General features: G+C 36.9%; 1 protein-coding gene and 1 non-coding gene across 8 annotated transcripts in view; both read left to right on the forward strand.

Annotated features, from left to right (window-relative positions):
• Positions 1–11,134: 11,134 nt before the first annotated feature.
• LOC141556657 (apoptosis-stimulating of p53 protein 1-like) overlaps positions 11,135–20,524 on the forward strand; it is a 131,278-nt gene continuing 121,888 nt past the window's right edge. For 3 of the 7 annotated variants that reach the window (XM_074291126.1, XM_074291124.1, XM_074291127.1), the window contains exon 1: positions 11,183–11,323. In XM_074291126.1, coding sequence (XP_074147227.1) covers positions 11,315–11,323 — 9 coding nt within the window. In that variant the 5' untranslated portion in view covers positions 11,183–11,314. Of the gene's footprint in view, positions 11,324–11,614; positions 11,748–20,524 lie in introns of those variants that run through there. The other 4 variants (XM_074291131.1, XM_074291125.1, XM_074291122.1 and 1 more) reach the window with 4 other exon arrangements.
• Positions 19,558–19,693, forward strand: LOC141559305 (small nucleolar RNA U109). The gene has a single exon (XR_012487360.1). It is a non-coding gene; the product is annotated as a small nucleolar RNA U109 (small nucleolar RNA).

Below are 20,524 nucleotides of genomic sequence, written 5' to 3' on the forward strand. Positions count from 1 at the left end.
GAAAGAAAGGCCGTTCAGGTTTCTTTGAGGAAGAAAAAGGTAAAAAGGGCAACTAGGTGGGAAAATAAAGTACTGGGCCTGAAGTCAGGAAGATTCATCTTTCTGAGTTCAGATCCAGTCTCAAAGACTAGTTATGTGACTTTAGGACGGTCACAACCCTTTTCACCTTAGTTCTTCATTGTGTAAAATGGGCTGGAAAAAGAAGTGGCAAACTTCTTCAGTATCTTTGTCAAGAAAACCCCAAATGAAATCATGGAGAATTGGACCCTACTGGAAAAACAAATTCAACAACAACAATAATAACAAAAAAGAGGGAGATAAAGGAAAAAACAGGATTACCTGGTTTTCAATAACATTGTATCTGTTCTAATACTCTTCATACTTTGCAGCCTACATAGCCTGGCTTCCAGTCTTTTTTGCCCCCTATGCTGTGGTGGCTATAACTGTCTATGTTCTAGTCTTCTAGAGGCTACATTTTCTGAACTTCTGAAGGGGCTCCTTCTTTGAATTTCTTTCCTGGACTCATTGAACAGATTTTTAAAGGTTACCTGTAAGTGTGTCCTCTCATTCTTGTTCTTTCTGATTCACTCAAGGAACCTCTTAAAGGCATAATCTGGCATCTCCATGTCCACATTTTAACAAATATTTTGTTCTTTGGCAACTTTTCTGTGGTTAGGATTGTGAAAGTACAACTTCTTCGCAAGGTGTGAAGAATGCTGAAGTTGGAGTTAGAAAAATCCTGCATTTTAGTATTAACTGATCTTTCCCACTGTGTAACCTTGGACAAACTAAACAGCATTCTAGATCTTGAGCTGATTCTTTTTCTGATCCTTGGTTTACTTATCTGTAAAATTAATTTATTGAATTCATTTATTCAACAAACATTTATTATCTGCTTGTCCAAGCCATCTTGATAAGACTAAGGGAATAGAAAGTTTCTATAAGGAGCAGCCCCTTCCTGCTGGAGCTGAAAGCCTGTAAGAGAATCAGGTATGAATGAATGTACAGTTAATATCAATGCTAAAGGGAAAGGGGGAAAGCACTAATTTAGAATTTGAATCCCCAAACAATAGATTTGGCAAGTAACTGAATAGTTCTGAGCCTCAGTTTCTTCCTTTGTAAAATGAAGTATGCTTCATCTAAAGGGAGAAGGAGGAAAACTGAAACTTATACCAGGTCCACCACTTATCTTGGATCTATACTGTCCACTAGGCATGTCAGATATTTAAATACATTCTTAGTTATGATAAAAGCAAAAAATTGAATGATTAAATGATAAAATTAAATAATTGGAATTTAAAGTAATTTAATCCTCAAGGTCAAAGAATTGGAAGTAAATTAGGATTTGAACTAATTTTCTGGCTTTAAAATTGAGTTCTTTCTATTCTACCATTCAGCTCAGCAAGTATTAAATGACTAGATGTTCAAAGCCCTGTTCTCAAGGAGCTAACACTCAAAGAAGGGAATATGGCATCTATATTATCAATGAAATTAATGAATTAATTCTTTTAGGAACCATCCTCCTTAATTAGGAAGTCAGCATAATACATAGAACCATAGAACATTAGCTCTTCAAGAAAATATGTAAACCAGCTTTGGAATTATTCCCCAAAATACAAATTAAGACAACTCTGAGATACCACTACATACTTTTCAGATAACAGGAAAAGATAATGATGAATGTTGGAGGGGATGTGGGAAAACTGGGACACTGATACATTGTTGGTGGAGTTGTGAAAGAATCCAGCCATTCTGGAGAGTAATTTGGAACTATGCTCAAAAATTATCAAACTGTGCATACCCTTTGATCCAGCAGTGTTTCTATTGAGCTTATCTCCCAAAGAGACCTTAAAGGGGGAAAGGACCCTGTATGTGCAAAAATGTTTGTCGCAGCCCTTGTAGTGGCAAGAAACTGGAAATTGAGCGGCTGCCCATCAGTTAGAGAATGGCTAAATAAGTTATGGTATATGAATATTAAGGAATATTATGGTCTATAAGAAACAATCAGCACGATGATTTTAGAGAGGCCTGGGGAGACTTACATGAACTGATGCTAAGTGAAATGAGCAGCACCAGATCATTGTACATGGCAACAGCAAGATTATACTACGATCAATTCTGATGGACATGGCTCTTTCCAACAGTGAGATGACTGAGGCCATTTTCAATGATTTTATGATGAATAGAGCCATCTATACCCAGAGAGAATACTGGGGAAACTGAGTGTAGATCACAACATAGCATTTTCACTCTTTTTGTTGTTGTTTGCAATTTGTTTTCTTATTCATTTTTTTCCTTTTTGATCTGATCTTTCTTGTGCAGCAAGATAATTGTACAAAAATATGTACATATATTGGATTTAACATATATCTTAACATGTATAACATATATTGGATTACTTGCCATCTAGGGGAGGAGATGGGTGAAAGGAGTGGAAAATTTGGAACACAAGGCTATGGAAAGATCAATGTTGAAAAATTATCCATGTATATGTTTTGAAAATAAAAAGATTTAATTTAAAAAAAAAGGAATTATTCTCCAAAATCCTGGCAGACTGGTTCCTCAGAGCATGGCAACTATGAATGCTCAGGGTTCTAAGATTAACTTTGAAGGATCCAGGAGAATGGGTATTTTTCTAATGATAAAGCTCATGAACCCCTGATAGTGTACTTTTCCCTTCATTGATCATCAGTAGTTGTAAATGATAGCTGTAACATAACATGTTAGCTATTCTCAGGAAAACAGTATCCAAAACAGTTTCAAAGGTCTAATGATGAAAAGTGCTAACTGCCTCTAGAGAAAAAAGGATAAAATCTGAATGTAGATTGGTTGAATCATATAATTTTCCCATCTTTTTCTTGTGTTTTTTTAGTCTGTATCTTCTATAACCTAAGTAATATGGAAATATGTTTTACATGATTGTGCATTTATAACCTATATCAAATTGTTTACTATCTCAGAGAGAGCAGAGAGAGGAAGGAAAGAAGAGAACTCAGAATAAATTTTTTAAAAGTGAATCTTAAAAATCTTTTTTTACGTGTAATTGGAAAAAATTAAAATATCAAAATGAAAAAGTGAATATCAGTTGTCATCACTTAGGTAGACTTAGCTTTTAAAATTACATACTTTCCTTATATATAGTGGCCAGAAGAAAGTGGGTCCAAGCTAGAGAATATGGTTACCCAAGATGGCAGCTACTGGAAGTCTTTTTGCGGGTATTCTCAAAATGTTCTTCCAAAGTAAATAGTACTTTTTTTTGTTAGACTTTTTGTTTAATTTTGAATCTGTTTTGCTCACTTCATTCAATTTATCCTTGACTCCCAATGATGTTCTGAATACTTTGCTAGGACACTGGTGGGAAAATGGAAAGTTCAAAATTCTTTGGACCTTTAAAGTTTATGAGGTCCTCCTTCAGTGAAATGTAGTAGAAAAGAGCAAAATCACAGATGAGTGCTCCTTTCATCTAGTCAGCTTATTATCTGGATTTAAACTAGAATTCCAATTCACTATTTTCTCTGCCAATTCGAACATTGCTGTTATTGTCCAGTTGTTCCCAATTCTTCCCGACCTCATTTGGTAAAGATAGGAGTAGTTTGCCATTTTCTTTTCTAGTTCATTTTTACAGATTATGTAATTGAGAGCTAAGTGTCCAGGGACACTGCTAGTAAGTATCTGAGGTCAAATTTGAATTCATGTCTTGAATTCTGAGCGCTGTTCACTTTTCTACCTAGTTGCCTTATTGACTATTTTAGAGAAGGGATTTAATAGAGAAGGGAGAGTTAACGTATCAAAACTTAAAATCTTGACATTTACTTTCAAGAAGGAGTGATTCAATCAATTTACTCACTCAATCCCTACCCTTTCATATAAGACATAATATGTTAGAGCAGGGAACATCTTTAGAATCACAGATTATATAATATTAAAACTAGGAAGAACCATGGAACATAGAATTTCAGGTTTGTAAGGGGAATCTGAAAGTACTTTGGGATTCCAACTATAAAATGTAACTAAATATACACATAATTATAATGGGTAAAATGTGATAATGGCCACAAGAGAGGTATAAGCTGGTTCAAAATAGGGGATATTACTAGCAGTTGGGTGATAACTGGGAAAATTTCATAAAGAAGGCAGTAACTGAGCTGGAATTTGAAAATATGTGCAAGTTTAATGAGTAGAAATGGAAGGACATTCCAATCAAAAACTTAAAAAAGCTAACGTCTTCTACTATATCTGGGGCCATCTTCAGTTATCCTGATCTATATCTTGCCACTGGACCCAGATAACTTCAGAGGAAAAAATGAGGCTGGTGTCTTTGCACAGCCCTTATTCATTTATATTCAATTCACTTGGAAGTTATAACAGCACCTTTCTATTGTCAAAGACCTTCAAGAAAGAAAGGCAAACAAAACGACGAGATGAACAAAAGTAGAGGTGGTAGTACAGAGTTGCATTTGGGGCAGGGTCTGCTGGTAAATGTTTCAATAACTGGGCTTTGGTGGTGTTTGGTATGTATTTACACACTTTTAGGTTTAATTTGCATCATTAATACTTTATTAAGTCTAGGCAAAGGATCAGCAAACTATAGCCAGTCTTTTGAAAAGCCAAATCTGGCTGTTCTGTTTTTGTTAACTAAGAATGTTGTTTTTGTAATTTTTTTTTCATTTTTAATGAAAATTTATCTTAGGTACTAAAGAAAAGTACAAATAATGTGGCTAATGTAATATAGCATAACATACATATAAATGTATGTTCAATTACTTGTGTAAGCTATGGGCTTCATCTGTTCCTTTGAGCAATTTCTGTTTTTAAACCAATACTAAATAGTTTTGATTACTGTAGTATAGTATAGTTTGAAATCCAGTACTGCTAGACTCCCTTCCTCCTCAATTTTTTTCTTTATTTCCTTGAAGATTCTTGACTTTTTGTTCTTCCAAAATGTTTTTCTATGGAATAAGCAAATTAATTTAGGTAGTATTATCATCTTTTTTATATTGGCTTGGCCTACCCATGAGCAATTATTATTTCTCAAATTATTCTATTTCTCCTAAAAAGTGTTATGTAGCTGTATTCATAGAATTCTTATGTGTGTCTTAGTAGATAGATTCCCGAATATTATATACATTTTCTAGTTATTTTGAATTGAATTTCTCTTCTTACATTTTTTTTTCCTGCTACAACCCTTTCATTTTCCAAATGAGGAAATTGTGGATGTGAAAATTTATATGACATGTCCAAAATCACAAGTAGGGATGAGATTTAAATCTAAGCCCACTGATTATTCCAAAGCAATATACCATCTTGCTTTTCTCAGTTGTTATGATGAGCCACTCTCAGCCAAGTAGATAAACCCATCTTTATGGAATTTTTTGGTATAATACCATTTCTGATTTTTCTTAACTTTCCTATTATTTTGAGGGTCCCATCATTCTCCCAATTACCCAGACTTCTAATCTCACTGTCATCTTAATTCTTCACTTAATTCCTCATAATATCAATTTCTTGTAAACTATTGTTCTGCTTTCATAATCTCTCTCTCATGTCATTTATTCACCTAGACACCACCCTAGAAGAGGTTCTTATTGCTTCTTGACTGCATTATTTCAGTGGCCTTGTGATTGGTCTTCCCTACCTTAAATTTCTCTTCATTCCAAATCATCCAAACCACTCCAAAGTGATTTTCTTAAATTGAAGATCTGGCTATGTTACCTCCTATTCATTAAACCTTCTTCTTGTTGTTTGAGTCAATTATGTCCAACTCTTCATGACCCCATTTGGGGTTTTCTTGGCAGAGGTACTAAAATATTTGCCATTTCCTTCTCTAGCTCATTTTACAGAGGAGGAACTGAAGCAAACAGACTTAAGTGACTTGCCCAAGGTCACACAGCTAGGAAGAATCGGAGGCTAGATTTGATCTCATGAAGATGAGTCTTCCTGTCCAAGCTCAGTGCTCTATCCATGATGTCTATTAGCCACCCTGTTGCCTCCATAATCAAATATAAAGTCAGCTCATTGAAAATCTTTAATAACATGCACCTTCCTAGCTTTCTAATCTTTTAAAACTTTATTCCCCTTCACTTACTCTACAATCTAGATAAAGTGGCTTGCTTGCTATTCCTCAAATACATTTCTGGCCTGTGCATTTTAACTGACTGTCTCTATGCTTAGAATACTCTTTCTTTTCACATCTGCTCTTTGGTTTTCCTGGCTTCCTTCAAGACTTAACTCTCTTAAAAACGTCCACATCTGATTTCCCCCCACCCTGTTGCCCTGCCCCAGTCCTAATTTTTCTAAACCTATATGTTACAATTGAAATTGTTGACTATCTCTCCTTGCTGATATCATCCTATGAGATTACCTTTCATTTACAATGCAGATATCTTTTCTATATGTAGCTGTTCTTCCATTGGAAATTTACATCCTTGAAGGCAGAAACTATTTTTCCCCCTTCTTTGTATCCCAAGCCAGTGCCTGGCACATAGTAAGTGCCTAATAAATGCGTATTGATAGATGCAGTACTTTGATGATAGCTTGGTAAAGGTATAATCAACTCACCTATCAACATTAATTTAAGTCCCTACTAAGTAAGATAAGTTCTTGTCCTCAAGAAGTTTATATTCTAATAGAAGTAGATGATACACATAGGTGAGTGGTAGCTAGGGAAGAGTGTTTTGTTCAGGAAAGTCACAGGGATGGTAAGTGAAGAGTAGGAACAGTCCATTGATTTCCTTTTCCAGAGGCAAAGTGTTGTTTTGATCCCAATTTATTAAGCAGACAAGTGATATGATCACACTTATGTTTTAGGAAAATTAATATGCTAGCTGTTTAGAGGATGGATTGGAGAGGGGAGAAATTTGAGGTAGGGAGATCAATTAAGAGACTTTTGCAATAGTCCAGCACAAAACCTGTAGATGGATTGTTATGCCTTCACTCCCTCTTCTCTGGTCACCTCCTATACAAACCTTCTCACAAATACTTGACCACCCACATTGGAGACCATGCCCTTGAGGCCACTCCCATCCTAATTGGTGACAACTTTTTCCAGGTCACTAGATCGGGAAAACTCTTAACTATGCTACACTTTATTTCCTCTTCTTTTGACTCATCCTCCACAGCTACCTCCTTACTCTTGTTTATCCGTGAATTCATGAATGATGGTTAATATATTAATCAACAAATGTTTGTTAAGGATCAACATTCTACTGGAGGGAGCAATATACAAGTCAGAAACGAAGTAAATAAATGAGAATATTACAAAAATATATGCAAAAATTGAATACATACAAAGTAGATAAATGAGAATATATGTAATGTTTTAGAGAGTGAAGGTACTGGGGCAGCTAGGTGAGCACCAGCCTTGAATTCAGGAGGACCCGAATTCAAATCTGGTCTCAGACACTTAACACTTCCTAGCTGTGTGACTCTGGGCAAGTCACTTAACCCCAGCCTAATTAAAAAAGAGAGAGAGAGAGAGAGAGAGAGAGAGAGAGAGAGAGAGAGAGAGAGAGAGAGAGAGAGAGAGAGAGAGAGAGAGAGAGAGAGAGAGAGAGAGAGAGAGAGAAAAGGTACTAATAGTGTTTGGAAGGGAAAAGGAGAAGAGGTGATTGGGAAAGTGTCTGACCTGCATTTTAGAGAGAAAGAAGTACAGGGAAGACAAGAGTACCTTTTAAGGATAAGCTTCGGTTAGTGCAAAAGTAGGAATACAGAAAATGGGATTTTATTTGTGAGGAGTAGGGATATAGCCAGTTTGACTAGATCACAAATTGTAGTGGGGGGGGAGGGGGGAATAATGCCCAAGAAGGCTGAAAAGATAAGTTGGGGTCAAGTTGTAAAATGCTTTAAAAGCTAGAGAGGAAATTTGTTTTATTCAAGAGGCAATAGGAAGCTATTGGAATCATGTGGTTATATCTGTGCTTAAAGAAAATTGCTTTGGCTACTATGTGAGCAATGGATTGGAGAGGTAAAGAGGCTTGTAGTATAAAATGGGCAAGAGGTGATAAGAACCTAAACCAGCTGTGGAAACAAAGGATTGGATTTGAGAGACTTTGTGAAGTAGAAACTTTGCCAACTGATTAGACAAGTGGGCAGAGGGAGAATGAATACTATCAGGATAATGCTGAGATTTTGAATTTGAGACACTGGAAAAATGAGGATGCCTTCCACAAAAACTCATGAGTTTGGAAGAGGAGAGAATTTAGGGGCCAAGATAATCATTTCAGTTTTTGAGATGTTGAATTTAAGATGCTTCTAGGACATCTAGTTTGAAATGTGTAATAGACAATTATTGGTTTTTTTTTTTTTTTTTGGGTTTTGTTTTGTTTTTCTGAGGCTGTTAAGTGACTTGCCCAGAGTCACACAGCTAGGAAGTGTTAAGTGTCTGAGATCAAATTTGAACTTGGGTCCTCCTGAATTCATAGAATTTTGAGTCACAAGTGAGAAGAAAGAGCATCTATGATTTGAGGTATGGTCAGTATATATAAAGGCAAGAAGATGGGAACTCTTTTCCTGGAGTGCCAAGTGTGAGGGATGAGAAAAGGCCACTGAAGATTTTTGGGAGTGGTGGTAATAGTAAAGATTATTTATAAATAGGCTAGAGAGATAAGTGGGAAGTAGGCTAGGAAAGGCTTTTAAAAATTTTTATTTTATTTTAATAGCTTTTTATTTTTCCAAATACATTCAAAGATAGTTTTCAACATTCACCTTTGCAAAATCTTGTGTTCCAAATTTTCTCTCCCTCCCTTCACACTCTCATGTGTGACAGCAAGCAATTCAATATAGGTTAAACATGTGCAATTCTTTTAAACATATTACCATATTCATAATGCTGCACAAAAAATTCAAATCAAAAGGGAAAAATAGGCAGGGCAATAATCAAAAATAAAAAGGTGAAAATACTATACTTAGATCCACATTCAGTCTCTCTGAATTCGATGGCTTTTTATCATAAGTCCATTGGAAGTGCCTTGAATCACCTCATTTTTGAAAAGGATGAAGTCCATCACAGTTGATCATCACACAATCTTGTTATTGTTGTGTACGTGTTCTCCGGGTTCTATTCCACTTCTTAGCATCAGTTCATGTCTTTCCAGGCTTTTCTGAGATCAGTATGCTCATTTATTGTAGAACAATATTCTGTTACATTCATATACCATATTTTATTCAGCCATTCCAGATTGTAGAGTAGAAAAGATCCGATGTATGATTCGAAAAATGTTTCCCAAGTGGAAAACACAAGGTTTGGCACGTGATTGATTTGAATTCAGAACCAGTTTTCTGTCTCCAAACTCAGTTCTCTTTCCATGTCTACACTACGAGGCCCGTCCTCTGTGGGTAATGAGAGAAAAGCTCTTAGCAATCCTTAAAGTGCTATAGAAATGACAATTATAATTAGTCTGCAGGAGTAGGCATGTGTGAGCGTGTCTCCTAACCTCGGGCCGCTCCCGCTCCCCCTCAAGTGAAATGTCATCCCCAGTATTTCTTGGTGTCGCCTAAGTCCTCATTTGAAAACAGTGAAGTTTGCTGTCCCAGCAGTGGGAGACTGTTATTTGCGCTAGGAAAAGATTTGGGGTGAGCGGGGCAGAGTGCCCCTTCCACTGAATACTTAGGAGCCTAGGGCTGGGGAAGAGGCAGGCAGCTCGCCGCGAAGGATGGGGCTCGACCACCTGTGAATAGTTCCAGTCCTGGTTCCTCTCCTCCCTCCTCTCCCCCGCCTCCATTCCCTCCTATCAGTTGCTAGGAGGGGAAAGATTTAAATGTTGGGCTTCCCATCCCGGAGTCCGGGGCAAGCAATTCTCATTTCCCCTCTAGCAAAAATGAGCTGAGCTCTCCGTGCGCCCAGGCTGTTTCTTGGAGGGTAACGAGTATATGTGGGAATGTTAGACGGAGCCTCTGTTCTTGCATGTTGGTCGTCCGTCTATAGTTCTGAGCTCTCGATGCGTGTAGAAGCGACCAGCCTGCAGACTCGGGGAAACTGCTGGGCTCAGGTTTATCTGCTCGGGGGCGGGGGCGGGGTGAAGAATGCAAGCCCTCGGAAGGCGGGGGAGGAAAGGGTGGAGTGCCGGCCTCCAGGTTAAGTTACGACTTAAGAGCTCGGGCGGAGGGACCCTACGCGGGGAGGTTCAGAGCGTTATCGCCCCGAGGAGGCCCTGCAAAAGCAGGTTGGGGGAAAGGGGAGAGGACGCAGGAAAAGGGCAGAACCACAGCGCCATTGTGTCCCCAAACTCTCCTCCACCCCCCCGAAAGGGAAATAGTGCCCACAGCAAGCTGGCGCATTGCCGCAGCTGCTGAAACATGCTACGGTGGGGGGATTCGGAGGGGGAGGGGTGGGTTTGTAGGCTGTAGGGCCCTGTCTCTCTGTTCCGTATCTTGTTATCTGGAGACCTGGGACAAGTCACTTAATCTTCGAGAGGCCGCTTCTTCATTTATAAAGCAATAAGGTCGTGGGTCATACGATTAAAAAAAAAAAATCTGACGTCAGAAACAATTGGGGGAAGGATCAAAGGAAGGGGGAAGACGGGAGATGGCAGACGGAACGAGCACTCCAAACCTCTCCCCCGCTTTTTTTCCCCGGGGACCTAGTTTTTACGCCGGGTGCACCCTTCCCGGGGAGAGGAGGTATATGAACTCACATGCCCCGGGACAGTGAAAGCTAGGGAAGAAGGGAGGGAGGAAGACAGCAAGGGAAGGCGGGAGAAAGAAGAGAGACAGAAGTGGGCGGGCCCCTTCATGACCCCGCCTCTCAGCCAATGAGGAGGCGGTGGCTTGCCTCTAAGTGGCGGCGGGGCGCCAGGGGGGTGGAGACCTCGCCGAGGCGGAGGAAAGACTAGGTTGGACTGTGGGGGGCCGCGGCGCCAGGAGCAGTCTTGATAGCGGCAGCAGCGGCGGGGGCGGCAGCGGCCACAGCAAACAGCAGCAGCGGCAGGATCGGGCAGGCTGTGTCTGGGGCTCCCGACGCCCGCCACCAAACCCTGGGCGGAGGGGGGGGGAGGGAGGGAGGCAGGAGGGGCGGGGGGGGTCCGCAGCACTGCCGCAACCGCCCGCCTCCCCCCACCTCCACCCCCACCCCCCAATCCCGCCCCCGCCCTTGGCTTGGGCTCTGCCCGCCCAGGGCTGTAGCTCGCTAGGCCTTAGAGATCGAAGGCGGCGGCGGCTGCGGCTGCGCGGCCTGTGCGAACAGAGTGCCGCCACTCTTCGGGAGCCCCGAGCCGGGGGTCCAAAGCCCGGCGCCTGCACTGGGGCTTGTCAGTGCGGTGGGGACTGCGGAGTCCGGTGGTGGCGGCGGCGGCGGCCGAGGACCCGGAAGCCCGCCGAGATGATGCCGGTGGGTGAGAGGAAGAGGAGGCGGGTGTGCACGAGTGTGTGCACGAGTGTGTGCACGCGCGTGTGTGGTGTGTGTGTGTGTCCCTTGTGTGTTTGTGTGCGTGTGTGCGCGTGGCCGGCGGGGAAGGTTGCTCCGGCCCCAGTGGGGGTGTGTGTGTGCGCGCACGTGTGCGCCGTGTCACGCTTCTCATCTTTCCGCGCTGTCTCCGGCTGCGTGTGAGAGTGTGTGTGTGTGTCCTTCCGAGTCCGTCCCTGCCTCCTGGAGAGAAGCACGGCCCAGGTGGTGAGCGGCGGGGGAGGAAGCCAGGTTTCTCCGGTTCCATCGATATGTACGTGGCCGGGAAGGAAGTCTGGCCCCTACCGCACGGCATGGCCTGTGTGCCCCTGCGGAAAAAGGGTCAGGGTCTTTTCCTTCCTCTCCTCTGGTATGGACACCCCTCCTCCCATCCCCTTTCCCAATTCTGGTAGGGGGCAGAATTGGGTCAGAAGTGTCGAGTCCGGTTGTCATTTGGAGAAGGCAGGTGTGTAGATGTCCAGGCCAGGTGTCGTGCACTCTGCCCTCGCGGAAAAGCTGTTGCAATAGTCTGCTCCTGTTAGCTCGATCCAGGCCCTACGGGGGTCCTGAAGGAGGGCCGGGAAAATAACCCTCAATGACTCCCCACCCCCACTCCTCTTCCCTTCCAGAAAACCCATCCACAAAAACAACCATCAAAAAGCTAGGGAATTGTGAGTCTAAGGAAGGCTGGTTTAAGCACGTAATTAAATGAAACCTTCAGAATTCCACTGTAGTGGCAAGTGGCTTATAATTAAACGTCTTAAACTGAATTGTACAGAAAACCTACAGTTTTTTTTTTTTTGAAGGAGTAAATAATGTGTTTATCTTCTAGAGAAAGTCCAGTTTTAAGTTCCATCTTCCTAAGTATCTTTTTTAATGGGCTCAATTGTATTTCATTATTATTATTGACACCTCTTATCCCTTATAGGATTACCCTATTCAGGGGAGCCTGAATTTGGTACAGAAAATTCCATGTATTCTTATAGATAATATTAGGAATATGTGTCAGCTGTGTCCCAGAGTGCAGATAAGTTAAATTCAGAATTTCTTTTGGCGTATAGATCATTGGGAGACTTTGCTTCTCATCTTCCTTGTTGTTTCTTTAGGCTCAATTTTAAAAAGTTTTCAGAGAAAAATCAAGATGAAAATATGAATTAGTTATTTCCCTTAATTATTCTGGAAATTAGTTGGAAGAGAATCTTGTAAATTGACAAGATTGTAGTATTTAGATTAACTGAATTTCTGTTGTCCAGGTAATTTTTTCATTAGTTAATTCAAATTTGGTGGTTTCTTTTTTTTAATTCCTATACTTTTAGTTCAGGTTTTTCAGGTTAAGCTCCCTAATTACTTTGAAATTTTGTCCTATTCAGTGATTAATTTGTTGAATTGATTTTAGACTAATGTTTAAAATTTTTTTTCCCAAGAAATTGGAGGCTATATTTTCTAAAAAAAAAAAAGTTACCATTTGAGATGATTTCATCTGATCCTTAAACCCTGTGAGCTAAGTGCTACAGATGTTTTCTCCATTTTTACAAGTGAAGAGAAACAGGCTGAAAGAGGTTCTGATTTGCCTAGTGTCATATAGCTACCAAATAGGGTTTGGATTCTGGTCTCCTGAATTCACATTCAGAACTTTTATTTGTCATGCATAAAACTTATTCTCTGGTCTAAAAGAAATTAGCCCAATCTTAAAATAATTTATTCATAAACAAAAATAAAAGCTAAAAATATAACCCAGAGCTTTGGAACTGTAATTACCATGAATAGAGATATAAAATACAGATATATAACTGAGTCGTATCTTGCAGAAGAATATGCTGCTCTTCATATAAAGGGTTATATTTTGTATCTTACTTTTGGTATAGCTAGATTAGGATATGGCTGTAGAGATTAATGTATATGTCCAGTAAATAAGGCATGATTCTGGGTCCTCAGAACAGGCAAGTAAAAAAAGCATATAGAAGACAATAATGGTTGACAATTATATAATGGATTAAGGTTTACAGAATACTTTACATTATTTCATTTAATTAGAACTTCATTTTAATCCTATGAGAATAGGTATGAGTTGTATTTTTGTAGGTATACAAAGGCAAAAAAAAAAAAAGCTCCTTTTAAGGAGCTTATATTGAAGAGATAAATTTATACAGAAAATAGGTACAAGAAAATCTAAGGAGGGAAAGAGCTTTGATAAGTAGGGCAATGAGAAAAGGCTTTTCTTTGAAGGTAGTGCCAGAGTTTGTTTCAAAAGTTGGACTGCAGGAAGGATATTTTCTTTCCTTTCTCTTCACGTGTGTGCGTGTGTGTCTGTGTATGTGACTCTGTGTGTATGTATGTGTATGTGCATGCTTCAAGTGGTGCCCTAAAAAGCAAATTGTTTTATGCACATGTGAAGATGGGTGACATTTTGATGAATTTAGCATAGTAGTGTGCTTAACTATCTTGGCAAAAGTTGACACTAGTTATTGAATTCTGTTCACTCTTTTACATTCAAAAATTTTGCTGTTCTATTAGTGCTGCATTCATTTGTACTTGCTAAGCAACCGTTTGCTTATTTGTTTCATGCATAATTTTTCCCCCTAAATATTGAATTTTTGAGGATGGAATTCAGTCTTTATTTGTAAACTAAACTATGGTGTGTTTGTTTAGTGTACTGTTCTTCTGTAGTAACTGCTTATTGTTTACTGTTAACTAATTGAAAGATTAAGGCAAAATTTAAAAAATATACCTTTGAATTATTTAAAAATTTTTCTTCATTATCAAAATAGAAGTTAATTTCTGTTGCAGAAGAATATTTTCCTTTGAATATTGGGTTTACTTTAAGCTCTTGTTTTGTTGCTAATTAGGCTGACTTTCTAGGACTTGGACATCCTTCGGTGGATACATATACATACATATGTGTGTGTGTATATATAGTATGTATGTATGTAGAATTACACATAGAAACACATAAAATATATGTGTGTGTGTATATATATATATGTGTGTGTGTGTGTGTTTGTTTTTTAAATAGATAATTGAATGTAGTTTTTTTTAAAGTGCCTTTATTCTGCATTTAGATTTTGACCAAATTACTTCTTAATACTGGTTTTACAGAAACTAACTATTTGAGAGGCAATGTGATGTAATGGAAAAAGCATTGGGCTTTATGCATCAATTAAATTTTGATTTTGCCACTCATTGTGTGGACACAAACCATGTGACTTAAGGCAGATCATTTAACTTTCTGAGTTTGTTTTTTTGTCAGCAAAAGAACATTATGTTCTTGATGTTAAGCAGCCATTCTTAACTTTTTTTTTTTGTTATGAACACTATTGGTAAACCCTTTGGATCCCTTTTTGGAATCAGGTTTTTAAATTCATACAATAAAATACATAGGATTACAAAGACAACAAATTACATTGAAATGGCTATAGAGAATTAAAAAAAAAAAACAATCCAGCACATTCACAGAACTGAGATCAAAATCTCTGCATAAAGGGTCATTGAGGATTTTCCTGTGATTTTGTCAGTTTGGGTAACTTTGTAATTTAATCTGAAATTCAGTGTTCCTAGTGCACTGAAAGGTTAAATGGCTTGTCTCTGCTTACATTTTAGAGGTAGAACTTGATGCCTGAGCTTTCCGCCTCTAAAGCTGCCTCTTTGACCAATTTAGGCTGTCTGATGTAGATAAATAAGGTAATATGTTTAAAAAAAAAATGAGAATTGTAATTTCACTGGTATAGGGAATACTCTGAGGAAACTTCTTTTGACAGTTTAGATCCTTTAACCTTCTTTGCAGCTTTAAAGTATTAGTTGTTTAGAGTTATTGAGAGTTTATGTGACTTGTCTAAGGGATATACAGACTGGAGAGGGACTTGAACTCAACTAGTTCTTTCCTTGAGACTAGCTCTGTATTCACTAAGGTTGGCTGCTGTTTTTGTACATGTAAAATCTAAAAATTGCAACTAGATATTATTATGAATCCATTTGATTATGTGGCCTGCCTCAGAATTTTTAATGGGTAATTAATTGCTGCACAGGAAATGATAAAACTATATAGATACCTCCCCCCCCCCCCAAAAAAAAAATACATGCATATTTACTAACATTTGTTGAAGATTTATCAAGCTTAAAAAGTCTAAAAGTTGGCTTGGAAGATAAGACACTGAATTTTGAAATTAGGAAGATCTGAGTGCAAGTCCTGATTTAGACAAGAAGGGTATTTTTTTCTTTCTTTTTCCTTTCTCTGTTTTTCCTTTTCTTCCTTTTTTTTGGGGGGGGGGTTAGGAATGGCTTTAAGTGGATTCCACAGCTCTAATAAAACACTGCTTTATGCATATATGATAGTGAGGATGGGTGACTTTGATGATCTTAATATAGTAGTGTGCCTGACTACCTCAGGAAAAGTTGACATCAGTAACTGAATTCTTTTACATTCTAAAATTTAGCTATTAAGTCAGCAGCACTGTATTCATATGTATTTTGCTATGCAAGTATGACCCTGAGCAAATAATTTTTCCTCTGTATAAGGAAGGGATTGGTTCATAGTTTCTAAGGGCCCTTCCACCACTAACTATACAATCCTATGATCTTATAAAAGTTTTAACGGAGTTACCAAAGGTACAGTCCTTTGGTACTGTAGTGTTAAATAGCTGCACATTTTTGTATCTGGCTCCTCTTTTAATACAGTTGATATGAAATAAGGAAAGTTAGCTTACAAATGAAATTTTGATGAATCAAAAATTTTAATGCCTTAGGAGAAATTTAAAAAGATTGCTAGATTTTATTTCAAGTTCTCTCCTGCTTTCCTCCTTTTGTACTAATTCTGAGGCTTTAAAATTGAATATTAAATAAAATATATCTTTTGCATAATTCTGACAGTTATCTATCATGTGTTGTTATCGTAAATACCAATAACTTTGTATCTTTAGAATTAAGTGTGACTTTGAAAATATAACTGGAAAATGTAACAAAGGGGGATACAAATTAGTTGTAAATTTTGGTCTGTGAGGTTGCACAGATGAGGTTTCTAAACACATTTGACAGAATTTTGATGCATTATAATTTTGTTTCACTAGTCATTTCACATATTACCTTTCTAGGAAGATCTATTTTAATCAGTTAACCTTCATTGCCTACACTCATTTTTATCTCAAATGCTTAATTTTCTTAATTTCCTAGCAAAGATATGAAATAATAACTGTTATTGAATTTAGTATGATAATTTTTATGGGCTTATGTAGATTAATACAGGTTTTTGAAGATGGACAAATAAAATAGTTTTGTAAAAAATTTGTATTGAAATCTTGAAATCTTGACAAAGGTTGATAGCTTTCTTCTTCTTCTTTTTTTTTTTTTTTTTTTTTTTTGCATCACTCTTTTGGTATTCTGGGAAAGGCAAGGGACCCTTTTGTAAGTTGTAAATTTCTTTTGTAATGTTTTAAAGGGCATAAAATAAAATATATAGGATTACAAAGAAAACCAGCTACTTGGACATACAGTTATGAAAATATTTAAAATAAAAACAAAACCAAGAAAATGCATGGACTCTAGGTTATGAACTTCAGGGAGACAATACAATCCATTCAATTGCATTGTTTTCCCCTTTTTTTTTTTTTTTAAAGTTAGATATAGTTTCAGAAAAATTGTAATTTTTCCCATGCAAATATATTTGGGAAAAATAATTTCAAACTGGAATATGGATTATACAAATGAAAGGAATATTCATGATGATATAAATGTAGTCTATGAATTTTTTAAGGAAATGAAATAGTATGTCAGAAACCAATCAGAATCCTTATGTTATTTATCTGATTTTAAAAAATACCATTTTTAGTTAGTACATTTATTTTTAAGTACTATCCATGAAAATATTAAAATGAAAAAGCCTTTGCTAATTAGGTTGACTTATTTTTTTCAATAGTATTTTATTTTTCTAAATACATGTAAAGATAGTTTTCAACATTAGGTTTTTTTTTTTTTTTAATAGCTTTTTATTTACAAGATATATGCATGGGTAATTTTTCAGTATTGACAATTGCAAAACCTTTTTTTCAAACTTTTCCCCTCCTCTCCACCCCCTCCTCCAGATGGCAGGTTGACCAATACATGTTAAATATGTTAAAGTATAAGTTAAATACAGTATATGTATACATGTCTATACAACATTAGTTTTTGTAAGAATTTTCTCCCTCCTTCCCTTCACTTCCTTCTCTCCAATATAGCAAGCAATCTGATATAAGTTAAATGTGGCATTCTTTTTAAACATAATTCCATATTTGTCATGTGCAAGAAAAATCAGACCACAAGTGGAGTAGGGGGACACGAGAGAGGGGAAAAAACCCCAAAAGGTGAAGATACTATGCTACAATCTATCTCCAGTCTCCCTAATTCTCTCTGGATCTGATTGGCATTTTCCATCCCAAGTCTATTGGAATTGCCTTGAATAACTGCATTGTTGACAAGAGCCAAGTTCATCATAGTTGATCATCACATAATCTTCTTGTTATTGCGTACAATGTTCTCTTGATTTCTGGAAATCAGGCTGCTCATCATTTCTTATAAAACAATAATATATTCAACTACCTTCATATACTATAACTTATTCAGCCATTCCTCAACTGATGGGTACCCGCTCAATTTTCAGTTCTTTGCAGCTTTTTGTAGTGGCAACAAACATTTTTGCAAATATGGATCCTTTTCTCTTTTTTATTATTTCTTTGGGATACAGACCCAGGAGTGAGACTGTTGGATCAAAGAGTACTTTGCTAAATTATTTTTTTTTAATATTTGTGGAAGAACAATAAAAACAATATTATCTTTGAATAATTTCTTCCCACCTTCTTTTCTCTCCTCTCTTTTGTCTTCTGTTGTAGAATTATTATTCTGCATTTTTTGAATTCTACATATTTGAGGTTAACAGTAAAAGATCTTAGGAGCATAGACTTTTCTTTTTTTTTAATTATCAAAAGGTTAAATTAAAAAAGCAGCCAACTCTTTGCATACTATCTGGGGTGGAATAAGAAAAAAAATATGACCAGTGCTCATAATTCTACTAATTGTTTCTCATCCTATTCTCCCCCTTTATTTCTCTTTCCATTCTGTTTACCATGCAAAGTCCCAAGTCAGCTTTCCAGTCTCTTTGGACCCCAACACTGTGGTATGATGCCATCAGAGAGCTGGAATTACTGAGCTTTTATTTTCTCCCTTGGAATCTGAAGTAATTGAACCTTAAACCAGAAACTTAGACAGGATATCCTAAATATAAATGCCCATTTGTTACTTACAAATAATTTCTTTCTCCCTGACTTTATTTGTGAAACATCGTCAAAGCTAGAAAGAATCTTGGAGGTCATTTAAGTTCAGTCTATTTTTTTTTTTTTTTTTTTTTTACAAATGAAGGAGCTAAGTCTTTTGAGAGAGACATGATTTGCACATGGTTATCCAATTATTAAGCAGTAGAATTGAATGTTAACCCAGGTCTTTTGACTCTAAACCCAATGTTCTTTCTTTATTTTAAAAAATTAATCTTTATTTTTTTCCATTATAAACAAACATAAATGTTCCATATGTAAAGGTCTCTAGAAATTGGGAATTGTGTATAAAGTCGTGAATCCATAATAGTTTGGTTTTTATACACACACACACACACACAACCATATATAAATTTAATGTGGTAGTATTAGCATTACCCTGTTAACTTCAATATTTTAAAAAATGTCTTTTGGATGCCCTTTACATTCTCTCTTTCTCTCTTTCTCTCTCTTTCTCTCTTTCTCTCACTTTCTCTTTCTCTTTCTCTCTCTCTTTCTCTTAGAAAGAAAGAATTTCACATAAGATTACTTGGATATTTAATTTTATATCAAAAGAGAATTTCCAAAAGTTCAGTTAAAATTAAAAGGAAAAAAATCATTTAATTTTTAACTAAAAGGACATTTGCTTGTTGATCTTACGAAGAGGTTTTAATACACATCATCAGTTAAAAGTTGTTTAATTTTTATAAAAGTAATTTACCAAATAAAGTATAATTGAATTTATTTGATTTTTGACACAAAATAATGATGTGCTTTGTTTTCTATTATATTGAGTTACTTATCTGTACTATTAAATATATTATAGGTGTATTTATAATGGAACTAAATACCTTGTGTAATTACTTTATTGTGTATTTGGTAGCTAGTGATTTATTTTAATGTTTTCTGCATGTAGAATTTTTTGTGCTTCTGACTAATAGGAGCATGAATACTTTCAAAACATGCTATATAAAACATTGGAGTATTCAGGGCTGCCAGCCTTTCAGGAAAGGCTGAGTAGTAGTATAATTCTCCTACATTGAAGAAACCTGAATTTTATAATCCAGTATGTCAAAACTTGTAACTTGTATAATTTAGGAAATATTATACATTTTTTCTCCACAGAAGATCCATTCTTAAACTTCATTATGACATGGTAGAGGTGACTATTATTTCTTGTGAACTTAATCTATTCCATTGATCCATTACTCTTATTTCTTAGCCGGTATGAAATAGTTTTCTGACTATTGTTTTATAATATAGTTTTAGGTCTGATACAGCTAGGCCATTTTTTCCCCCCACTAATTCCCTTGGAATTTTTGACCTTTTGTTCTTCCAGATGAGATTTGTTACTTTTTTCTAGCTTTATAAAGTAATTTCTTGGCAGTTTGGTACAACACTTAATAAGTAGATTAATTTATTCTATCACCCTGTGGCTTAATTTAGGTAGAATTGTCATTTTTATTATTAGATTAGTCTATCTATGAGCACTTGATATTCTTCCAGTTGATTAGGTCTATCTTTATTTGGGTGAAAAATTAGGTTTTGTAATTGTGTTCATATAATTCACGACTTTGTCTAGGCATGTAGACTTGAAAATTGTTTATATTATCTATAGTTATTTTAAATGGGGTTTCTCTTTTTATCCCTTGCTGCTGGACTTTGTTGGTCACATGTAGAAATGCTGATGATTTATGTGGATTTATTTTATATCCTGCAACTTTGTTAAAGTTGTTAATTGTTTCTAGTAGTTTTTTTAGGTGAATCTCAAGGATTCTCTAAATGTACCATCATTTCATCTGTAGAATGATAATTTTGCTTCCTTATTACCTACTCTTAATTTTTCTTTTTCTTTTTCTTATTGCTTAAGCTA

This window comes from Sminthopsis crassicaudata, chromosome 2 (genome assembly GCF_048593235.1).
Source record: "Sminthopsis crassicaudata isolate SCR6 chromosome 2, ASM4859323v1, whole genome shotgun sequence".
Classification (NCBI taxonomy): Eukaryota; Metazoa; Chordata; class Mammalia; order Dasyuromorphia; family Dasyuridae; genus Sminthopsis; species Sminthopsis crassicaudata.